The sequence below is a fragment of the Argopecten irradians genome, chromosome 9 (assembly GCF_041381155.1).
Source record: "Argopecten irradians isolate NY chromosome 9, Ai_NY, whole genome shotgun sequence".
NCBI lineage: Eukaryota > Metazoa > Mollusca > Bivalvia > Pectinida > Pectinidae > Argopecten > Argopecten irradians.
In genome coordinates this window covers 24,258,914-24,283,846 of record NC_091142.1, presented here as the reverse complement: position 1 = coordinate 24,283,846, position 24,933 = coordinate 24,258,914, and the positions used below count along the sequence as shown (strand labels likewise).

Genomic DNA, 24,933 nt, shown 5'->3' with positions numbered 1-24,933 from the left:
TATTGTGAAGGACCTAAATCTTCGGTTAAGCTGACAATTCATTTTCCTGTGACATCGCTGAGAGCATATCACACTAGAAGGTCAATACTTATTTTATTCAAAGACTTAAATAGTATATCTGTTTTATTTTTTATATCATATTAATTACAATATATATATTTTTGTTCTATTGAATACAAGTAAAGGTGTTTTTCTTTAATAAAGAATGTCATGTCTTGTAGATAGACAAAACGGGAAAAGGGTATTTTTGACTAGATGCATATATACATGTACAAATGTATGTACTGTACTTGCATTGTCATCTTTAAGTTGCTTTAACGAATTAGTATAATGTCGATATTCATCGTATTTCACATGATACATAAAGTAATAACAATGCAGTAGGTATTGGCTCTCATATGTTTTTTTTATCAAATGACATAAAAAGTATCCACAGAATGACAGACCGTGTAATTGTAAATGACATGGATCTTAAGGTCAAGCTGACTAAGCTTGGTCCTAATTGACACATGACAGCTTACAGATATACGTATTATATAAATAATAAATGTACTGAATTCCATCGATATACACACTAAATTCAGTACCAACACGTTTATTTTATATCGTATTTATTATATCAAGTACTAATTTAAAAAAAAAAAGTAATTTATAAGAATACGTTTATTTCCTTACGTCTCCACGTGCACCTGGTAAAGGTATATATGCAAATGAGATAGTAAACCCCGCCCACTCTGAAGGTTGTCAGACTTGCCGAACCAGTTTTCACACAGGTAAGCCAGTCTAGTGAATGATCTAAAAATAGAACGGTTATTTTTACACCGTACCGAACTAACGTGAAAACATTGGAAGGGCTGTGCACAACGTTGGGTTGGGCTGCTGTTTCTGAGTATCCGGGGGAAGAAGTTTTATCGGCCCGGGGGATCGGGATTCCGAGAGGAGTGTGTTTTACTACGCGGACAACTTTCGGAGAGACGGGGCGAATAATCGCCTGCAGTTGCCAGTTACAAAATGAGGTATATACTTCTGTACAAACTCGTATGCCGGGAGGGGTATCGATATATTATTGAATGTTTTGGAATGTAGATTTCATATATATGACATTGTTGATTATAATATATTTAAATCATTGTTTGTATTTGTAGATTATTATGAATTCTACATAATAACCTTCAACGCAAATTAATTTGGTACATATAATACACATTCATTTATAAACATATAATACTGATCGATGATCAATGGAGATTTGTTTGCAACTAGGTGGTAAATACTGTCACCGTCATTCAATGATTTAAACCGCTTTAGTCAGAAACAAAATATCTCATGGACATTTATTAATTAAACATATAAATTATTTTAATTTAGTCTTATTAAATTTGAGCGTACATTTTACCAGAAACAAATATAAATTATTATAATATATTGCTTTGACAATGCTGGTTTTTACCCCATTTATATTTCAGATACTGTACTTATATTTTTCTCAATGTACGGGATGATATGTACACATGTATTTCCTCAATATCCATATCAACTCTTACATTCAAGATGCGAAGGAGTTTCCGTACTGACTGTGAACCCTACTCCCCTCTCCTCAAATCTCCACCATTACACTCTTAACCCTCCATCTCAAATTGCTCCCTATTAGCAATTCAAAGGTTCCCTCCCCTTTTTGTGGTTTGGGCACTGAATCGTGACGTTTGGCGCGATTTTTCCGCCTTACATTCTGAAACGGGCCGTCTTTGTCATGACTGTCGTATTTTTTTATCGAATTAAAAAATATGTAATTTTTAGACATATCTCTCAATCTTCTGTTCTTAAAGCAAGTCGTTGTGAAAGGAGGTGTTGCATGGCAGCCCCGGATCGATTTTTTGGTGCGAAATACATCAATTCGTACCTTTTCATTGAATAGATTAATCTTGCGACTACAGCGCACCTTTTGGAAGTTTAACGTCAGATTACTTCTTGTGGCCTTTAATGTATCATATTTTGGCATTACAAAACCATAAATAACATTATTGTTGATGTAATAAATAGCATTTGCGTATTTTCTTTTTATCGATATTACAAGGTGAAATTTAGCAATCAAAAATATACTTCATCAAATGGATATGCGACTTTTCTGGCACTTTTGTACGGCTACACATGTGTAATAGTTGGTGTACCAAAAGTTCGGTCAAACAAACTCTATATATTGAACATTTGACCTACATCTCAATTTAAGGTCAATATGACTCCTCAGATGTATTCTACTATTTCTGTCTTATGGGTTTATTAACTATTACCCGTAGCGTGTATAAACAGCCTGTCAACTCTAATGAAAAAAGAATCCAGTGGACGTACAGCACGCTAGGATAACTCCCCTTGGTGTACTGATATAGTTAAATAATGTTACCATTCATAGATAAAAAAATCATCGAAATCCTTGAGGCCTCACTTATGAAAAGCTGTTTGAAGTTTTTTCGACCTCGGTCCAGTACACAAAGGTGTCTAGTTTATGTCACATTTATGTTTGCAATTTGAACACACTTCTATTAAGTCATCCTCAATACATTCTTTGCTGAGAACGACGTCAGCAAACATTCAAACGCCTTTCAGTTCCCGCACGGATGTACCACTTTAGGTCCTTCATGGGCCAAGATGATTTAGGAACATTTGCCCTCATTTCAATTTTAGGTCTTATTCCTCTTAGTTATTCTCAATGTTCATTTATAATGATTTTTTGTCCAACCCTTAGTCCATGGCCATTTACTTTGTACAATACTCGGTAGTCGTTTAGCATCTTTCTACAGTCACCAATATCAGATTCCCTCTTAGATGCCTTTTTGGCTCCATTGTAACTTAAATCAACTTTGTAGTTTTTCATGACAGCTTAGCCCCAGGTACCCACACCAATACTCTTGAATGGTCTAATTCATTGCCGACAAACTTTGGTGGTCCTATTCCAGCCTTCTAAAATCAGTTTCTCCTACTTCAAATGTTCCCCCAGCCCCTAAAAGCAAGGTCTCCTAAGAATGCCTGATCGCATTAAAATGCTAGACTAACGATGAAAACGCGGTCACAGGTCACGTTATATGTTCCAGGCACAATAAAAGGCGACTAAATTTAGGAATTGTATCTTTGCACTCTTATACTAACTTAAATTATTTATACTTCGCCTAACGTCTTCTCTTGACACCGCCTCGACGTTTGGACCTTGGTTGAGAGCTCGCCCCTGTGTGGTATCTGGATTCTTGTCACCTGGACCCACACGTTTACTCCCTGCTTAGCGCTCCGCATCGTAAGGATGGTTGGTGCCTGTTGTCCAGTATAATGTGACTGGGTGGGAATTGTGTGCTATACCACTTGTAATTGATTTACTAAACAGTTAATAGATAACTGCTCCACTATGAAACTGTTCTAGAATTATTTCTGAAGGATATTATAGAAATCTTTCTACAATGTTAAATGAGATTTTTTAGAACGATGCCCAAATGAACATTTTAAACACAAAAATCAATCCTGTGTATAAAGACCACCTTGGCTAGAAAGACCATTTTTCCTCAACCTGTGTCCACCTGGCAAGAGTTCTCCTAGATGGAGTTCTAGAATTTTATAAAACAAAATTGAAACTTTTACCTGATGATTTGTGTTCCCTCACATACAAATGTTTACCCTCACAATTAGTTTACCAAATAAGGGGAGATTTTTAATCTTATATTAGAATTCTGTTGAGAAAAACTAGGGTCTGGTGGTCAGTCTAAGACCCAATCTTTACCATATGACACTGAAATTCTGTATTATAATAGGATTCAACATACTCAGTACTTACAAATGTACTTAAAATTTGACCGAACACAAACATATTTTTCAGTAATTTTTCAAAAATATTTGGAAATTAATTGTAATTTAATAAATAAAAATAATGTCAGATACTTCTGTATGAGGATTATAAGATATGAAAAACAAAATGCAAACAATATGATCCAAATATTACAGATAAATACTTTTTTTAAAGTTTTTATCTCTTGGTAAAAATACTTGAGAGGATTATCTCCCCTGGATCATAGATACAGTGTAACTTGCCTATTTGGCTGGTATAACCAGGTTTTCCGAATGAAACAGGTTTTAACTTCTATAATTAAAAAGGACAATATCATACATTTAGGCCAGAATACACAGGATCCAGATTAGAGTCCAGGGTCTGTTTTGACAGGTTGTACTATGCATAAGGCAAAAAAAAAAGTCTGTTTAGAGTTACCCAACCGAAGCTAATTTGTTACCCCCAACCCTATTTTTTTTCCTACTTTTCTACAAAAAATATTAAAAAGTTGGGATTTCGATCTCAGAATCAGGGTCCGGACATCATTTTAGAGTGAAAAACACTAAAAAAAATAAAATGAAAAAACTCCTCCCGACCGACCCTATATTTTTTGCCAATGTAACCCTAAACAAACAATTTTGTTTTGTTTGGCCTAATGATGTGACCATATGGCCCTAACTTATCCTAACCCTTAATATGATGTCCTGCTACTTGTTAAAAACAACTCATTTATGACCTTTAACTTTGTCACAACAGGGTCCAGTTGGTGTGTATCCTGGTCCTGCTGGTGACCTTGACCAGTGGTCAGAACCTGGAGAAGGAGACGTGCGATTCTTCGCGACGAGAAGTGGACGTACAGATGACCAATGCTAATGCTATACTTGGTGGACTGTTTGAGATACGAAGCTCGCTTATGGGAGGATACGCATGTGGCCAACCGCATAAAGGTAATGTTACAAGTTGTGAATAGGTCAAGGTTAATTTTATTAGATATTTAAAGGTATTCAGAGGGCATGTGGTCAAAGATCATTCAAGACTGAAGTGATGAGAATTTATGATTCTGGTAGTCATTGAAATATCCAAGATATCAAAATTCAATTTATTTTAAGAATGTCTTCTATATTACATGTATCTCTCCAGTGTACCACGGAAGTTTTTTTCTGAAAAAAGAAGTCCTTTTATTATATTTTCAGGGGAAGTCATTTGAATACATTAGTGAGGAAAAAGTTTTCACTCTAAATGTACCGAATACCAAATATTAAGATTTGATGTTTTGAATGATTACCTAATGGTGTCCTTTTTACAGAAATGATGCAGATATATGAAGCAGCCAGATGGGCACTGAGCAGAATTAATGCCATCAACTATGTCCCTGGCGTTCGTCTAGGTAGGTCATCAGACATGTTCATGTATATAATATTGTCTAGTTTGGATCATCTAGTTTGGTCGTGTATTTGCAAGAGCTATTTTAATGTTGAAAGAAGACGTTAACTTAGAGTATTTTTGCAGTAAGTTCATTGTTATTCAGAAGGTGTCTTAATTGAAGTATTCATTCAATTTAGCATGATCAAAATTATGAGGTTAAATAAAAACATGAATTTGAACAATTTTCAGCTATGTTAAAAAAATTGTTTCATTGCAAGTAAAATAAGTTTCAATTAGCAAAGTATTTTCCAAAAGTTTTAAACATTTATCTGTAAGTGAATTGTTAAAACAGAAGTACTACTATTCAGCAAGACTGCATAGTTAAATAAACTTTTGAGATAAGATTTTGAACTGTATGATTATCTGACTTTAAAAAAATAATGAAGTAATTTCTGTTATAAGAATGAAAAAAAAATAGCCTTTCCACTCTACCTGTTTTAGGTATGAAGGCGTATGATACATGCTTCTCCCAGATGATAGCTGTGAACGCAGTGAAGACGTTTTACCCCCAAATCGCCAGTAGTTCTACCTCTTGTTCTGCTGCAAATACCATCGATCTCGGTAAGTTTTACTCCTAAATTGCCAGTAGTTCTACTTCCTGTTCTACTGGGAATACCATCGATCTCGGTAAGTTTTATCCCCAAATCGGCTGTAGTTCTACTTCTTGTTCTACTGAAAATACCATCGATCTCGGTAAGTTTTACTCCTAAATTGCCAGTAGTTCTACCTCTTGTTCTACTGAAAATACCATCGATCTCGGTAAGTTTTATCCCCAAATCGGCTGTAGTTCTACCTCTTGTTCTACTGAAAATACCATCGATCTCGGTAAGTTTTACTCCCAAATCGGCTGTAGTTCTACTTCTTGTTCTACTGAAAATACCATCGATCTCGGTAAGTTTTATTCCCAAATCGGCTGTAGTTCTACTTCTTGTTCTACTGAAAATACCATCGATCTCGGTAAGTTTTATCCCCAAATCGGCTGTAGTTCTACTTCTTGTTCTACTGAAAATACCATCGATCTCGGTAAGTTTTATTCCCAAATCGGCTGTAGTTCTACTTCTTGTTCTACTGGGAATACCATCGATCTCGGTAAGTTTTATTCCCAAATCGGCAGTAGTTCTACTTCTTGTTCTACTGGGAATACCATCGATCTCGGTAAGTTTTATCCCCAAATCGGCAGTAGTTCTACTTCTTGTTCTACTGGGAATACCATCGATCTCGGTAAGTTTTATTCCCAAATTGGCAGTAGTTCTACTTCCTGTTCTACTGGGAATACCATCGATCTCGGTAAGTTTTATCCCCAAATCGGCAGTAGTTCTACTTCTTGTTCTACTGGGAATACCATCGATCTCGGTAAGTTTTATTCCCAAATCGGCAGTAGTTCTACTTCCTGTTCTACTGGGAATACCATCAATCTTGGTAAGTTTTATCCCCAAATCGGCAGTAGTTCTACCTCTTGTTCTACTGGGAATACCATCGATCTCGGTAAGTTTTATCCCCAAATCGGCTGTAGTTCTACTTCTTGTTCTACTGGGAATACCATCGATCTCGGTAAGTTTTATCCCCAAATCGGCAGTAGTTCTACTTCTTGTTCTACTGGGAATACCATCGATCTCGGTAAGTTTTATCCCCAAATCGGCAGTAGTTCTACTTCTTGTTCTACTGGGAATACCATCGATCTCGGTAAGTTTTATTCTTGTTCTACTGGGAATACCATCGATCTCGGTAAGTTTTATCCCCAAATCGGCTGTAGTTCTACTTCTTGTTCTACTGGGAATACCATCGATCTCGGTAAGTTTTACTCCTAAATTGCCAGTAGTTCTACTTCCTGTTCTACTGAAAATACCATCGATCTTGGTAAGTTTTACTCCTAAATTGCCAGTAGTTCTACCTCTAGTTCTACTGGGAATACCATCGATCTCGATAATTTTATCCTCAAATCACCAGTAGTTCTGCCTCTTGTTCTACTGGGAGTACATGTACCATTGATCTCGGTAAGTTTTTCCTTAAATTGCCAGTAGTTCTACCTCTTCTTCTACTGGGAGTACCATTGATCTCGGTAAGTTTTACCCCCAAATCGCCAGTAGTTCATAATTGTTTGACTTGAAATATATTTTTTGATAAAAAAGCAAGGATAATAAACTCTGAACATAGAATGTCTTATAGAAATAGATGACATAATTAACAAGAAAAACCTTGAAATAAATTAACGTTAATGTTACTACGGCTCTTGTTCGCTTTAAATATTTCATCTGGCCTTGTTCCATCCATTTCTGTTACCTTTTCAAATTCTTTGTAGTTATGCTTAAAGCTCCAATTAACAGTAACATTATTCTTGTATTTCTCTAGGTATGCTTGGTCCAATGTCCAGCTGGACATCCAAGCCGGTAGCAGAACTGACCACTAAGATCCCAGCCTCTGTGGTGTCTCCTCGGGCCATGTCCACAAAACTGAGTGACAAGGAGATGTATCCATACTTCATGAGATTCGCCCCAAACCTGGCATCTCAAGCAGAGGTCTGTACATGAAGACTTGGTCCTAACTAGACTGGACAACCGATTTAGATTCGGAACATGGTTTAGGATGACAAATTAGCGGATCTGAACAACAGCTATGGTTACTGTAAACCAACATTCTTCTGCGTGCGATTTACTTTTGTGAATTTTGCAACTTAAGTGAATTCACAAAAGTTTATTTCCTTGAATGAATATTTACCAAATGTATATTGAAATGAAATTCTAAGAAAGCATTCCACAAAAATCAATCTCTGTGATCTTGTTCTGAAACTGAGATGGCAAAATAGGAGGTGCGAAAGAAAGTTAGTTTACAGTATAATTCTGAATCCAACCATCTTTTTTTCAAAAATTAAAATATTGATTATGGAGCATTTGTAAAGGATACATGTATTGATTGAATTAGGATCCCAAGATTTGAAAGAGTTATAGATATTGTAAATGTGCCAGAAGGTTTCTTATGAAAAATTGAAGATATTTTAGGATGGTGTAATTTTTTTAAACAAAAAAAACCCTTCAAACAATTTTCATGCTACGCTGTTTCAAAAGCAGTTTAATGTTATGAATGTTTTAGCTAATAAAGTTATCAATTCAATTGAAATTAAAAATTAAAAACAATTATCGTGCAAAAATTAAGAATGCCGTTTCAACATTGTTTTTTACCCATACAGGCAATGCTTGCTGCCCTGAATCAGATGTCGTGGAAACAAATTGTGGTAGTGTACTCTGACAGTGTGTATGGAAGAGATGGCTACGACGTATTTAGGAGCTTAGCCTTCAAGAGATCTGTCTGTATAGTTAAGGGAATTGCCATTCCTGCTGCCGGATCAGTTTCTGAAATTCAGCAACATTTGTCTGGAATTCTCAACTTCGATGTCAGTGCAGGATTATTTTTCGGTTCCGCTGCACTTGCTACCAAATTTTTCAGTGCAATGGAAAATGTTCCAAATTCTGGACGAATGCATTGGATGTTTACAGATTTAAACCTTATGGAGAGCTACACGTCTCCGGTAGCTAGAGGAGCGCTTCTCATCTCACCAAGGACAGTAACGGTCACTGAGTTTAGAGATTATTTCTTAAGTTTAGACGAAAATAATCCACCAGCAGAAAATCCATGGTACCAAGACTGGTATATGACCATGTATAACTGTCGTCTGCCCGGAGTTACACACGCACCATATGGTAGCCTTGGCCTGTGTCCTAGCCTTACACAAGCCCAGAAACTTGCAGCCTACAAACAGGTACCCTTTGTGGAAACCACAATAAAAGCAGTGTTTGCCTACGCCTCGGCCCTTCGTGCTGCCCAGAGTGCCAGATGTGGAACATCAGGAACATTCTGCTCAGCATTACAGTCACTGACTAGTATGGATCTCTTCCAGACTCTCCGTAATGTCAATTTCCAGGTAAACTTTTTTTAGTTTACATTGCCTCTGAAAAAGAATTATTGTTATATATAATAGTAATAACCACAGTTTTGCATGTAGCATGTTGTAAATAATTGTCTAGAAACATATATATTTTAAGCAACCATTTCGATAATTATTTGCTGTTGATGTAAGAAGCATGGATTGTTTAATTATGAAATTCAAAGTTGAATACAAATTTAACAGTCAATATTGAATATTACACAATATTGCATTGAATAACCATAAGATATTTTGGGCATCTAATCATGAAATTAAAGCTGAACTTTGTTAACAGGAAGTTGTATTGTTAAAGAGACCAGTTATTTAGTTAAATTCAAAGAATTTTGTTGTTAGTGTTGATTAAAAATTAAGACGTTATATTATAAACATCAAATCTAAGTTTTTAGTGTAAATGCTCACTGATGATTGATTAACAATTTTACCGTATCCCCATCGATATAAGAGAGAAACGATTCAATGATTGTTTCCAATGTCAATATTTAAAGCTGACAATGCAAGTTAAAAAGCATGCAATTTGAATAAAAAAACATAATGAATTTTTTTTTTTTTTGGAAAATTGTTTCTGAGACATTCCCCAGTTATGACAGTGTCGTATCCAAGGAAGTGGCAGCCATTTTTATTTTTACTCTGCTTAGTAAACTTCACTGGCCAACCCCCTATATAAAGCACGGGACTAGACACACGTGCGTCATTTCAAACATAACTTGTCTCGTATACACATGCCCCGATATTGCAAATAACAATGTCAAACTGAAAATAAACACTGCACTCACCTGACAAGGTTTCATTGAAATAATACATGAATGTGTTGTCAACTAAATCCCAAATAATATCCAAAACGAGCTATTGAAAGACTTCAATATACACTAGGTTTTATACGTACACCGACACGTGTGTGTCCTTGGTACCGTAGTTGTCGCTTGTTCGGGACAGGTAGTCACGTGCACATGGCCAGTCGAGTACTTCGGTTACGATAATATACGTGGAGATATGTGGACGGTTAATCATTTGAATTTCTATGATTTGTGTGGAAACTTTATTTTGACAAACATGTAAATGACAACTTAGAGGATTTGATGTATTTTGTTGCCAAACAAGCCCCATATACCTTTATAGGTAAGTGTTTTGTTTACGTAATAGTAGGTAATACACAGTGGACAACTGCCAGGTGTGTATGTACGTGTACGGGGTCGGTGAGAGCACCGGATACAGACAGAGCGAAAAATAAAAATGGCTGACCTCGATAGGGGGTTGTCTCATAAACGATTCTTTAAATACAAGTGTGCTTATTTTTTTTAATCTCAATTTAAAACTTTTTAACTTGCATTGTCAGCTTTAATATTTGATTTGTTTTGCTGTGTTTGCACAAGGATAAATTTGTTTCTTAATTGATACTAATCAGAATTTATCCATTTACTTGACTTTTCAAACACACATGTCCTTTAAACAGATCATTATTCTCTACTACAGTTCTCAGGAAGTGAAGGAATTCCATCTCTAGTTGGACAAACCGTCCAGTTTAACAGCAATGGCGATAACACCATGCAGGATTTCACCATCTTTAATTACAATAACAGGAACAGCGCCAGCTACACATTTGTTGAGGTAAGGAGTTGTTTACAAATTAAGAAAGAAAAAAAAAAATCAAATTCAATTTCCACTGTTATGAGTGTTTTGTTAATGAGCTATCAAGTTTTATACTTACCCAGTATTTAGATATAAGAATCTTTTGCGATAAGAGAAAAAGGGGAGATAATTCAATGTAAGAGTCGTTATTATCAGCCGTCAAGTTGAATTGATACCTTTTATGATAAGAGAAAAAGGGAGATAATTCAATGTAAGAATATTATATAATCAGCTGTCAAGTTGAATTGATACAGTTTCTGATAAGTGAAAAAGGGGAGATAATTCAATGTAAGAATCTTAATTATTAGTCATTATGTTGGATTCAATGTAAGAGTAGTCAGTTTTTATAATTATTTATTTAACCAATAGTTAGTTTTTATAATTATTTATCTACCCAATAGTTGAATTGATACCTTTTTTATCATGGAAAGGAAAGGGGAGATAATTATATGTTAAATGGCAATTTTAAAGGCGTTGTTCTTGAAATTCCTGATACAAATGCCATTTGATACATTTACAGTGTAATATGTTTATGTAACATGTAGTTTGAGGTTCCTGTTTATAATGCATTACATTCAGTTTGCATAACACAACTGATTTACAGTACTATGAGTACTATGAAATGTAAATGATAAATCATATTAATTGCTCATCATACAGGTGGGAAGTTACGTCTCCAGATCCCTGACCCTTAACCTCCAGGATGTTATGCTGTATGACGAAGCTCGTACATCACCTCTCACCAGCCTCCCCTCCATGTTGTGTCCGGCACCTGGTTGTTTGTACTGTGACGTCCCACGCGACATGGTTGAGTTTATGTACACTCCCGGAGATATTGTCATTGCTGGACTAGTCAACTCCCATTACGCTGGCAAGGAACCATTTTCCTGTGGCCTGCCAAGTGGCAAGGGAATGGCTGAGGCTGTTGCATTCCAGTATGCCATTAATACTGCCAAGACGGATATGCCTGGTATCTTAAATGGTGTGAGTCTTGGAGGCCTGATAGCTGATATCTGTGAACACCCTCTCGCCGGTCGCATGTTCATGAACAACCTCATTGACGGCCGAGAAAACGTAGTTGACAAGAAAGGCAAGATGGTGGACCCTTATGCCATCAAAGCTTTGGTTGATGCGCAGGGAGATTTTTCGCTCGGTCTGGGATCTGAGATGATACCTGAAATTGGCACTGTAGCTACCAGTAGCAAGTATGCTAACAAAAACATGTTCCCATATTTCACTAGGGCTCAAGCTGGGGTAGAGGCGATGGCCACCGCCCTTGTCAACTTGATCACAAAACTAGGCTGGTATTATGTACAGACAGTTCAGTCTTTAGACTATGGCATGCATGAGCTGGCCATCGTCCGGGAGTATGCTGCTGTAGGGAAAGTGTGTATTGCAGCTTCTCACATGATTTCAGAAGACTCATCATATGATCAAGTTTTGGACGAGATCCAAGAAAAGCCATCTGCTGCTGTTGTTATATTATTTGTACACCAGGGAGATGTCCATGGTCTGCTAACGAGTGCTAAGGCCAAAGGTCTTATGGGTACGCTGTTGTTCGTTGGGACCTCCAGTTGGGGTAGTGTCACCTCAGTATCTGGTCTGGAAGACATCGCCCATGGCAGCCTTATTCTGGAACCACAGGCCACACCCATTTCAGGTTTCCGGTCCTGGATCAACAATTTGAATCCCCGAACGGCTAACAATGTCCCCGGCTTTAAGGAATGGTATCAGGTCACCCATAATTGTTACATTGACGCAGAGGTCAGGGGAGACTACCCTGTCGAATGCGGTAGTGGAATCATCACAAACGGTCCAAATTATGAGGATCCCTACCAGTTATCGTACATGATTGACTCTGTTTTTGCCGTTGCTAAGGCACTTGATTCTACCCTAAAAGAGTACTGTGGCGATTCGTACAATGGTGTCTGTGTAGCGTTCAGGTCCAGCCCAGATGCCATGGCGATGCTCAATCGTTACTTGCATGACACGACGATAACAAGGGAGGCAAATAGTATGTTCCAAATCAGTGATGGTGCAGGCACCAACGGATTCAATATCCTGAACTACCGACAAGGCACTGGATATGTTAATGTAAGTCTGTTAGAATTTAACTTTGATCACATTATCTTAGATATCTGTCATTATAATTTTTTTAATGGCTTTTTGTTGGTTTTCTTTCATGTTAATACCTAGTTTACTTTAAACTGTTACTAAGTATATTTAAGAAATTGAAACCATTCTTAAATAAATGACATTTTAAGGAAAGGGAAAATTTTGAATTACCATACAGTATTTTTATGCTTATTGAATGATTTACTTAATATATATTTCAACAACTTTTATTGATAAATTTATAGCTTATCAATGGAAATATATTTAATTGATATGGTAGACAATTAATTAGTAATGGTTTAATTGTATCTGATGGATATGATTATCTACTCATTTAACTCAGGTTGGCAGTTATAACACAAGAGAAGGGCGATTCACGGTGTCGGCTGATCAGATCCAGTATCCAACTGGCGCAGGCTCCGCCTTCCCATCTTCCTGTCCAGGTGCATGCTGGGAGTGTAGCTATGTAGGTGCAACTTCCAACGCCATGGTGTATCTGCCGGGAGACATCAAGATCGGTGGACTGTTTGGCGTCCACTCTACATCAGACTTTGATTCATTTGCCTGTGGTGTGTTAAGTTCCGTGAATGGACCGCAATATTTAACAGCTATCACTTACGCTATTGAGCAGGTTAACACCAAAATGGCTCCAGTGAGTCTGAATGGTGTTTCCTTAGGAACCATTTTGTTTGACCACTGTAATGTCCGAGGAAGGACAATGGACTTGGTGAGCAGTCTTTATGCTGGACTTCTGCCAGCGTCACCTAGCAACCCACTTTCCCCAATGCTGCATGCTGGCAACATTAATGCTTGGATCACGGACAGCACAGCGGCCGTTGTTGACATGAAAGACGCAGCTTCTACACTGAACGTACCGTTAATCAGTCCTTTTGCATCCAGTGAACCACTTAATAATGAAGAAATGTTCCCAACATTCTTCCGTACTGTTGAAGGGGATGTCACTCTTTCTGTTTCCATGGCAAAATTAGTAAAATCCATGAATTTCAAATTTCTTACAGTTGTATATTCCAATTCTGATTACGGACTGTCAGGTCTGTCAACATTTCAAACCGTCGCCTCCCAGGAAGGACTCTGTATTCTCCAATCCTTCATGGTCAGCGATGCCTCCAAGGCATCAGACATTGTCCAGAATATCGCTATCAGCACAAGCCAAGTGGTCATAATGTGGACCAATGCTGTAGATTCTATCGCCATGTTCCAGGCTCGTAAAAACAACTTAGCGGCCGCCAATATACTGTATGTGTTCCCAATGCCCATGATGACTCTTGCAGAATTATTTGGCAGTGGAGGCAAGTCTTTCATGCTGAATATAAAAACAGCCGATGTTGACAGTTATAAGAGATACATGGATTCCTTGACCTCAATGGACACTTTCTTGGAGTATCCGGTCCTTATTGAATACTACATGACCTTGTTTTTGTGTGATTTACCTGGAATATCGGCGTAAGTAAACAAAAGAATAGAAGCATGATTAGGTACTATTATAATAAAACTTTGTTATCAATAAGAAATCTGGAAATGATTGAATTAATATGACAAACCATTATATTTCCGTGTATACAATATTTCGCCTCTTATATTTTTCTTATATATATATTGTTGAAAACATAAATTCATGATCAAAGGCTCTGACTGAAAATTTAACTTTCATATAGATCTATATATGCTTATACTGTTAACAATTATTTACATTTCATTTGAATTTATGTTCAAGCTATGTCATGAAATACAGAAAAAGTTGTATCTCACTAAAATAAAGTCATTTACAATAATACCTAGCTGGTATGGTAATCAAAACAAGCTAGAAGATAAAAAGATTTCGAAAAAAATTAATAAATCAAAACAAGATCATTTACAATCATTTAACCTGTAAATCAATTATATAGTTCTTTCTGATTTATTTACAATCAATTTTACCTGTACATCAATTGTAAAGTCATTTCTGATATGTTTGATCATACTGAATTCTCTGTTTTCTTTTATCTGACAGGTTCAATAATCCGTGTACATTCCCATTACGGAATTTTACACAAAGTCCAAGCTTCTCCCAGGATAACTATGTAGTTCCGACCATTAATGCAGTGTATGCTTTTACTGCCGGACTTGATGCCTTACTACAGGAGAAATGTGGACCGGACTACGATGGACTGTGTACAGCTTTCTTGGACATGGACAACATGAACGATGCTCTTATGGAGAAGATGGAAGGAATATCTTTTGTGGATCCTACAGGCAGCACTTTCCGATTCTTGGACCGAGAGGGAAATACCGGACTTGACCTGTTCTTCTATGATGGTACATCTACTAAACGGGTTGGTATTACTGTAGTCGACCCAATAAGCGATCATGTCCCTATAAGCGCCCCTCCCCCTTTTTGAGGCCTCAATTTCAATTGCCCATGCATAAATAAGGATCAAAATTACATAAAACGGTATAGATTTGCAAAAATTTCGACTTATTAGCACCTTTTCATTTTTATTATTTTTTTAAGCGCCCTGGGCGCTTAAAAAGTCAAATACGGTACTTATATATATAGGTAGTTTAACTGTTTTATCATTTTGTATAAGTTTTACATACCTTGGCTCAGTTTTATCAAATTGATTCAGAATATTCCTACTTTGTTGAACGTTATTCCTTAACTTCAAAATTGGCAGAGAAAATTTATTAAAAAACTAGTAGAAATTTTTTTTCAAAATCTTCCTTGCGTCTTTTCTATAATCATAAAACAGTGAATTTCAAAAAATTACATATTATTATAAAAAGGAACATTTTGACTCGATCCTCCAATTTGACAGTATTTATACACAATTAAGTAACAATCTACAGGAATCTTTGTATCTTTTGTTAACAGTAATTCAAGGTGAATAGCAAGCTAAGGAATGCCCATGTTAATATAAGTCAGTGCTTTAATATTTATCTTGAAATAAGTTTCTACTGATAATGGTGTATGTAATAGGTGGCCATATACAATAATTCATTGAGAACTCGGTTTTGCTATGTGAGTTATCACAATAAAAACTGAAAAGAAGCTAATTTGCATACAAATTTCAAAACTTAATAAATTCACCTCAGAATACTGAACCAATAATGAATGGAGGAAGGATGGAGCATCAACACCCAAGTATTCCATACAAAAAAAAAATTGGTTTACATGTTTTTAATGCCATACAAAACACATAAACCAGATAATTCTTTTGTACAGAATCTTGTTTTTCGTCTATTGAGCGCTTTTTAACACTTTTTGAATTCACCTCGGATTCCTCCACTGAACCTTCACTGGCCAGCACCTTCAGGACGTTGGATACCTCCGCGGCCACCCCCTTTATTTACTGAACCAATAATTGTTTATTCCAAAAAATGCTATCCTTGAATTTTACGTTGGCCTTTAATTATCTAGGTCGGCGACATTGCTGGAGCCTCACTTCAGATTACTGACCCAACCGTGAAAGGAAAAGTTTCCAACACAGCGTCAGCCTGCTACAGTGATCCCTGTACCATCTGTATCAACAATATTAACACTTTCAACTTCACCTACAAGGAGGGCGATATCTTAATTGGAGGTAATGCAATAATGTCAAGGTCATTGGTTTCTAATCAAAGGTCAAATCTACTCAAGGTCACATTACTGATAACCAGGTATATCATTACATCATCAAGGTCACAAGAAAGAAGCATAAGTTATTGTGGTCAAGGTCACATTTTTATAATCAAGGTCATGGTATTGAAAGTCACATCACTATAAACATGGTCATTGTAAGCTGAAGATCATCTTTCTGTTACTATAAGATGTTTAGACTGCTTTCCTTTGGTTCAGCATATTTCACATAATTGAGGTCTTGTGTTTCTCTTGAGTGTTCATGATCAACATAGACAGTGTATTTGTTTTACCAATTTGAAAATAATGTTGTTTTTATCAAGGATTCCAAATTACATTATAAATTTTTTGTGACATATGACAAGGCAAATTGCTTAGTCCACTCCTGTTTTTCAGATACATGTAGTTTTTTTATGTAAATTTATTGACCAAAACAGCAAGTTCAATCATTGCAGTTTTACCATTTTAACTCTATTTCGGGAGAATACTTATATAGGCTTATCCCTTTATTGTTAATAAGATTTGTTGAAATGAACTCTACTTCAAATTAGTTCCCGATGAAAAATTTTGTGTCTTTCTTAACAGGTATCTTTGACGTCCATGACCGAGATTTTGACCCCATTCTCTTGTGGTGACCTCAAGACTCTTCATGGATTCCAACTTCTAGAAGCCTTTAACTATGCTATAGACAAGGTCAACGACAAATCGGGAATCTTCGCAAATGTGCTCACAAATGTCAAACTCGGCGGTATAGCTCTTGATTCCTGTGAAAGTGCCATTCGCACTGGATATCTTGTTTCTAATATCCACAATGGACTCACCAAGTTGACTCACAACGCTCAGACTGTTAACGCTGAAAATATCAACATGTACATCGGAGCCTACTCTAGCGATAGCTCTATCTATCTCGCCAGGATTTTGAAGTCATTGAAGATTCCCCAGATAAGCTATGCGTCTACAAGCACACAACTTCTAGATCAAATTCGCTACCCATACTTTATGCGCACAGTTCCAACTGATGACAAACAAGTTGAAGGTATTATTAAATTCCTCGACAAATTCAATCTGCGATATGTCCAAGTGGTCTTCAAGAGGGATAATTATGGTGTTTTGGCTACTGAAGCATTCAAAAGCATGGCCGCCAACTACAAAATCTGTGTGTCCAACACCATAGCCTTCCCCGATAACGGAACGATCTCCAGAGAAAGCGCCAACGAAGTTGTGACATATCTGCTGGAACAGCCCAATGCAAATACAGTGGTTGTTTTTGCAAGTACGGATTACATTAAAGGTCTTGTACAAGGCATCAGTAGAAATCCAAATGCACATGGTCGATTCCACTTCGTCGGATCGGAAACTTGGGGCAACAACATGGAGGCCATTGCAGGCAATGAAGAGCTCGTACAAGGGGCAGTAACTCTGACATTAGAATCTTCAGACATCTCTGACTTTGATGTTTATCTGGGATCAAAATCTCCGGGAAACTATCCAGAAAATCCATGGTTCCCAGAGTTCTATGAGGAAATGTTGAACTGCTATTTAACCATCCCCAACGGAAAACACACACATCAATGTACAAGTATTTCGGAGAACATTGTCGCCCAGCGTGACTACATCCAGGATCCAGGTATTCTCCACGTAATCAATTCTGTCTTTGCAGCAGCAATTATCATTGACAAAACACTGAAGGAGACATGCGATTCTAATTACACAACAGTGTGTGAGAAATATCGCAATAATCAAGACCGCCATGATCTTCTGATGAGCCACATCAAGAACGTCGATTTCAATGATCCGACAAATACAGAGTTCCAGTTCACCGATCGCAGAGAGGGAAACAAGGGTTACCAAATCTACTCACTCAACAAGAAAATGACTGCATTTGATGAAGGCTACTCCTACGATAAGGTAAATGATTTTGAAAAAACAAAAAAGACAAAAATAACATGTCTAGCTATTAGAAAAGAGAAACCTAGTATTCTGTTACAGCATACATGTGTAATGAGCGGTTTTTATTCTGAACTTTCAGCCTATGATGTATTTCAAAGTGTTTAAATATTGTCTGATTTTATTTTAGATTGGCACCTATTCCTTTGCTGGTGTATTGAATATTGATTCAACATACGTGCCATCCTGGGACGGCAGCTGTGACCGACGTGACGCATGTACCGAGTGTCCGACCGTGAGAAACACTAAGGCCCGCGATATGTCTCAGCCAGCCGCCAACACTGATGCTGCTACTTTGATCATGGTTACAACTGCCCATTCTCAAGGTTCTGACCCGTACAGATGTGGGTCATTAAATATGGGAAGTTTCCATCTTGGCTTGTCATTCTTCTATACTCTGGAGAGACTGACGCCGAAACCTTACGACGTCCGTGGTGTAATTGTTGACTATTGTTCTAACCCATTACGAATTGACCAGGATCTGTACAGCCTTCTGGCCACCGGTCAGTTCTGCAGCACAGCTTTTGGAGCTAGTGGTACAGTGGATAGGTCCACCATTACTGGGGTAGTGACCACTTCGTCTTCTGCCACTGCAGCGGTGAATAGGGTGGTCAAACCTTTAAAGATTCCCATCATCAGTGGTACCGCTACTTCTGTACTCTTATCCGACCAAGCTGAGTATCCTTACTTCTCGCGAACTGTCCCGCCAGATAACTTTCAGATGAAAGTCATAGCTGAGGTTCTGGCCTTTAATGACTGGACTTATGTTTCAGTTGTATATTCCAAGGAGCCGTACGGTATATCAGGGCTGGAACAGTTACAGAGGAACACCCGATCTCAAGGCGTCTGTGTCTCCACTGCTATTGGTATTGACCCTTACCCATCCACGGAGGAAGCTCAAGCAGTTGTACAAGAATTAACAACTAATGCTGGTGCTAATGTTGTCGTAATCTGCATGACAAATCCAAGCTATTTGATGGCTGCAGCCAAGGAGCTAGACCTGGTGGATCGCTTTGTTTGGATAGGAACTGATACCTGGGGCCGCTCTAGCACAATACCTGTAGGCATCGAAAACAAGCTTCATGGACTAATAACGATAGATATACGCAGTGCCATCGTGAACAATTTCATTGACTATGTCAAGGAAATTACATATAACAATCGGAAGAACATCCCAGCAGATTGGTTTGAGGAGTTCTACCAAGAGATTCACCAGTGTCAGCTAACAGATGCTAATTCACCTTCGACCATGTTCTCCACACCCTGTACCAAAGCGGAGGTAATAACCGACGGTATGGTAATGGCCGAAAACTCTTACATCTTACACACGATTGCTGCTACCTATTCTTTAGTAAACGGGTTGAACAACGTCCGCACCGGGTCATGTAGTCTGGCTTCAACATTTTCCGACTGTTTCTCTAACGATGCTAACTGGGACAATCTGCTACAGGAGATCCTTGGTACTGAATGGGACATGCATAACACACTAAGTCTTCAGCCTCCAGAAAATTTCAAGGTCAAATTCAACAGCCAGCGCTTTGTTGATACAGGATATAACATTTATACCTACATGGACGACGGCACTGGATACAAATACCACCTGGTAAGTTGTTCACAAACTTACACATTTGATATAGAGGGGTCATTACTAGAAATTTTTCAGACATATCAATTTTTATTTAATTTTTTAATTTTGGAGGGACACTTTTGTTTATATGGGTCTATTCGGTTAGATATATCTTAAATCATCCATGATGTTTTTTTGTCAATTGTGACAAAGTAGGACTTGATCACAACATACACTTTTAAGATAATTCTGTTTACAGAATAGGCTAATGTTTTTTGCATGTATCTCATGTCATTTATGTTGTCAATGAATTGGGTACCATCAGAATTAAATAAGTTTAAACATCAATATATGTTCTGGTTTTATACATGCCTTTTTTGTCTGTTCCTTTCTATAGGTTGGTTCCTCCTCGGATGATACATTAACCTTCAATAATTACGACCACAAACGAGGGGCAGGGTTTACATCTAAATGTCCTCCAGGTGCTATCTGCAATTGTGACGTCATTACTAATGCACCACAAGCCCTGACCATTGCTAATGAAACAGACCGCTTTACAGAACCAAGGAATTACTTCTTCTACAACGAGCGAATCAACGAGTTCGGTCAGACTGTGTTCGATCAGGTTTATACATGGCCAATTTGGGCCATCGCAATTGGTGTTCTTACCAGCGCAGGACTGCTGGTTGCTGTCTTACTTTTCCTGTATTTCCTCGTGGCCTATCCTTTCCGAGGTGGAACCACTATTCTTGGCTTCATGGTCCTGTTGGGCGTCATCGGGATTTATGCCATCAATTTTGCTTTCTTCCTGCCTGCGTCTGAAGCTACTTGTGGAGCGAGGCGGTTTATGATGGGCGTGGTGTATGCCATAGTGTTTGCCGCTTTACTTGTAAAAGCCCTAGACAACTGGCGCTATAGCGACATGCAATACAGCCACAGGAAGTACAAAGGCCTCACCAGCGCATGCTCTCTATTCCTGGTGGCTCTCGGGATAGTCGCCATCGAGGCTATCATTCCAATCATGTGGCTCATTCTGGTACGTCCTACAGCTAGTTTGTACACCGAGGGCATGGTAATGGATGATTGGGCGTGGTGCGATCCACATGACCTCTACGATCGTGCCCTTGTCATGTCCATGATCTTCGTCATGTTCCTTGTGATTGTAACAGGGATCGTGGCGTCTCTTGCCTGGAACAGTGACAGTAACTATTATGAGTCACGCTGGATCTTTGTGTCCAGTGTAAGTACGGCTGGGTGTTTCCTTGTGTGGATGATTGTGTCCACCAACGCTGGGCCACCATACCGAGACCCGGCCGTGGCGCTGGGGAACTGTATCAACGCCACAGCACTTCTCATCTTTATACCTATCAGGAAGCTGGTCCTGCTCTGCTATGCTAAAGATAATGATGACACGGACAAGGTTCAGCAGCTTGGAGATGAACGTAAGTAAACGTATAGAGACACATTAGACCCCCTCTATTACATAGTATTGTATATTGTTTATGTTTTATATTTCTATCACACAACAAACTTGTACTACATTGTATATAGCGCTTAAAATTTGCGGTTTATTTATTTTACCCCATCAACGAAGTTAAGGGGTTGTAGCGGAATTCGTTGTCCATCTGTCTGTCTGTCCGTCTAGAGCTATCTGTCTGTCTGTAGACATAACAATGTACAGCGAACTCCTCATAAACTACTAGATATATTTTGATAAAAATTTGGTACACAGAACCCTGACATCAAAGAGAGTTGAGTAAACTCTATAGGGTTCTGCAATTTTTGCTATTTAAGGAGTTATTACTAAATTTGTGCAGGGGGGGGGGGGTATTTGTCATCCACTCTGGCAACATGCAGTTTTAGTTTTTACTATTTTTCCATTTTCATTGAGTTTGACAAATTCCTAGGAAAATAGATCAAAGAATTTCAGAAAACAATGAACAACAATTCAACCTCCATGAATATGCCCTTTATAGAAAGCCATGAAATATTGACCTGGCAAATTTAAAGCTCTATACAGTATGTTTTGTTTTCTATTCCCAGGAGTAGATGCACATTATATTCCACTGTGTATTCTTTAGGTCTTTAGTCACATAATGCAGGTAAAAGTGTATAGGGGACCACTGTGACCAAATAGTAAAATGTCCCAAAATTCCCACAAGCCCTCAAGCTTCATACTTCTTTGCTATTGCATGGTGACATAAGTTGGATTAAATGAAAAAGAAAAATACATTTTGCTATTTTATGCTTCGCCCGACAAAGAAGGGGAGATAACTAAGGCGGGTGGTCACCATAGGGCCATGTGCCTCAGGGAAATACTGTGTATGATGTTTTATTAATTTCCACCGAGGGAAATACAAAGTTTTATTTCCCAGCCATGTGATGTGTTCCAACCATAATATTCTGTAAATAAACATGAGGTATAATAATACTATGGGTTTTTTTTTTACCTACAGGTGTAGATGTTTATTCCACAGTATATTCCAACCAGGGATACGAAGGTGATATGTTCCAACCCATTGAATCTAAACACAGTTCAGATATGGGCTTTGAAAACCACAACCTGTAACCTTGTAAGTTAATGGCATTAAGTAGTATTCAATTTCAATTAGTATATAGTTCATGATTATATTTCTTTAAGTTTCAAAGATATGAAATTTATATATCTATAGATAATGTTAATATACAATATATATTGCATTTATAAAAGAAATAAAACTATAATAATGTGAATTACATTAAAACAAATACAAAAGAATTTTTTGAAGAAAATCTGATACGATTTGTATATTAAAAGGTAAATTAAGATTTATAGTCACTGTGAAATTCTTTAATGACACAAGATAAAATCTTTTGAATTAAGACTAGTTTGCCGTTGACTTCATGGTAAGTTGATAACTGCAACATTATAGCTTTTCCAGATCTGTTTTCTTACAAAGGATTTCAAATATTAATATTTTTTTTTCATAGATTGATGTACTACGCTCAAATGTACTTCTAACAAAAGACATTGAAGACCAAATAAGTGTGAACATGGTCCTCCTTTATCATCAGTTACCATGGAAACCGGTATCAACAGCTGCAAAATGTTACCATACACAACAGAAACAATTTTCTGTGTGAGGCTGGAGATAACTGTGAATGTAACACTTTGCTGCTTTGAAGGGGAGATAATTCACTTCTGTAAAAGTTCAGAGCAATGAATTCTTCCGTCATTAAATGTCCCAAATTTTAAGAGTCGGACAACTTGCCACAAAGGACTAAGAATTGACATGAATGTGACTGCTTTAATTGTTTGTGTGAGAGTTGGTGAAAGCTCTTTTAATGTGTGTGTATGCTTAACAACTGTGGATTGAGTGAGTTCTAAAAAAAATCACTTCAAAATGTTTTCAGAAATGTGACAAAAATGAAATGCCTACCCGGTAATTGAGTTAGAGAAGTTCTTTTATCGTGTTAATTATATAGGAAATTATATGTATGACATACAAATAATTGTTCTGAATTGATGTCAAAGTGTATCAAAATATTCAAATATCACTTGAAACGTCAAAAGCTATCAGTTTTTAAGCTCAAATAAATGTTCATGCTATTTTTATTTTTGAATGGAGATAAAGTGTATATTAGAAATGCAAGAGTACATTATGCTTTGTTGTAAATTTTGTTTACATTGAAAAAAATTTTTAATCCAAAATATTTACTTACAATCATTGTATTTACAGAGCTGATCCATATTTTTACAATAAAGCAAAATAAATTAATAATTGTGCACACAGGGATCTGACATAACTTCGAACCCTCAAAACTAAATTGCATAATATATAAACATGTGGATCTTTGAACTGTGTGATGTCCTATCATGTTGTGAGGTAGAGAGTGAAACCTGTAAAAAGAGGTCACTGTTATTTTTATTTTCATATTTGGACATGAACTCGGTTTCACAGCCATATTATGAAACTTTTTGAAATATTTGGTCCCTGTGTATGAAACTTGAGGATAGCTTACACTGGTCTCATTATACAGGTTTCTATGATACAGATCAATGTATTATTTGACTTTACTGTCTCCATGCAAATCTTTAAAATCTTTCTTTCCTACTTTTCAGTATTTCCTTTGTGACCAAAATTTTGATGATTTAAAAATTGTGCAGTTTTTGGGATGCACAGACTTTTCAGTACTAATTGATAAAATGGAATAGCTTATCTGTATTTTGACTCGAGTACCTGTAGAATGGTAATAATGATTGAATACATCGAAGAAATGGATGTCCGAAGATAAAAGCATAATATGGGGTGCATTGTAAATTTCCTTAGTAACAAATTTTATTATATTTTGTTGTCTCGACTGGCACTTACATCACTGTTAGAGAAAGTATGTTGATTATATAAATTATATATATATGAGTGTGTTCATGAATATGTATGAAGATTATGTAAACTAGTTGATTTATATATTTGAAAGGAAATTGCATTTTAGTTTAGTGCTATTTTCTTTAAATATAAATCCATTACAAAAGTGCATTCCGCGAGGAAACATATCATATATATATATATTCACTGTAAAAATGTATATTTACGTTTATTATGCATAAAAATGTGATATTTTTACAAATAAACTTTTGTATCTTTTTTACATGGTTATTTTGTTTGGTCCAACTTTACAGGTTTGATCATGTTGCGAGAATAAAGGGGAAATAACTCCAATTACAAGAAACAAAAAACTTTATTTATGTCGAATGTGTTAACAATAAATATAAATTCAGAAAAGCTTTTATTATAGCATATCAATTAGATGCTCCATTGCTGACAAATGGTATTTTTTCTCTATCAAAATTAGGAGCAGACGATTTAGTATTTTTCTTCAGTAACACTTACACCATTACCACCATTGAAAAG

At 37.0% G+C, this 24,933-nt stretch overlaps 1 protein-coding gene across 1 annotated transcript; it reads left to right on the top strand.

The window, feature by feature from the left end:
• Positions 1 to 815: 815 nt before the first annotated feature.
• Positions 816 to 24,666, top strand: LOC138331833 (uncharacterized). Its single transcript, XM_069279652.1, is given in 17 exon segments — positions 816 to 1,016; positions 4,562 to 4,752; positions 5,112 to 5,192; positions 5,672 to 5,791; positions 7,580 to 7,746; positions 8,415 to 9,146; positions 10,641 to 10,775; positions 11,457 to 12,890; positions 13,255 to 14,375; positions 14,923 to 15,244; positions 16,330 to 16,492; positions 17,113 to 17,138; positions 17,140 to 18,435; positions 18,605 to 20,077; positions 20,439 to 21,483; positions 22,498 to 22,614; positions 23,012 to 24,666. Coding segments are annotated over 16 exon segments (8,424 nt in total). The 5' UTR covers positions 816 to 1,011; the 3' UTR covers positions 22,611 to 22,614; positions 23,012 to 24,666.
• The last annotated feature ends 267 nt before the right edge of the window (positions 24,667 to 24,933 follow it).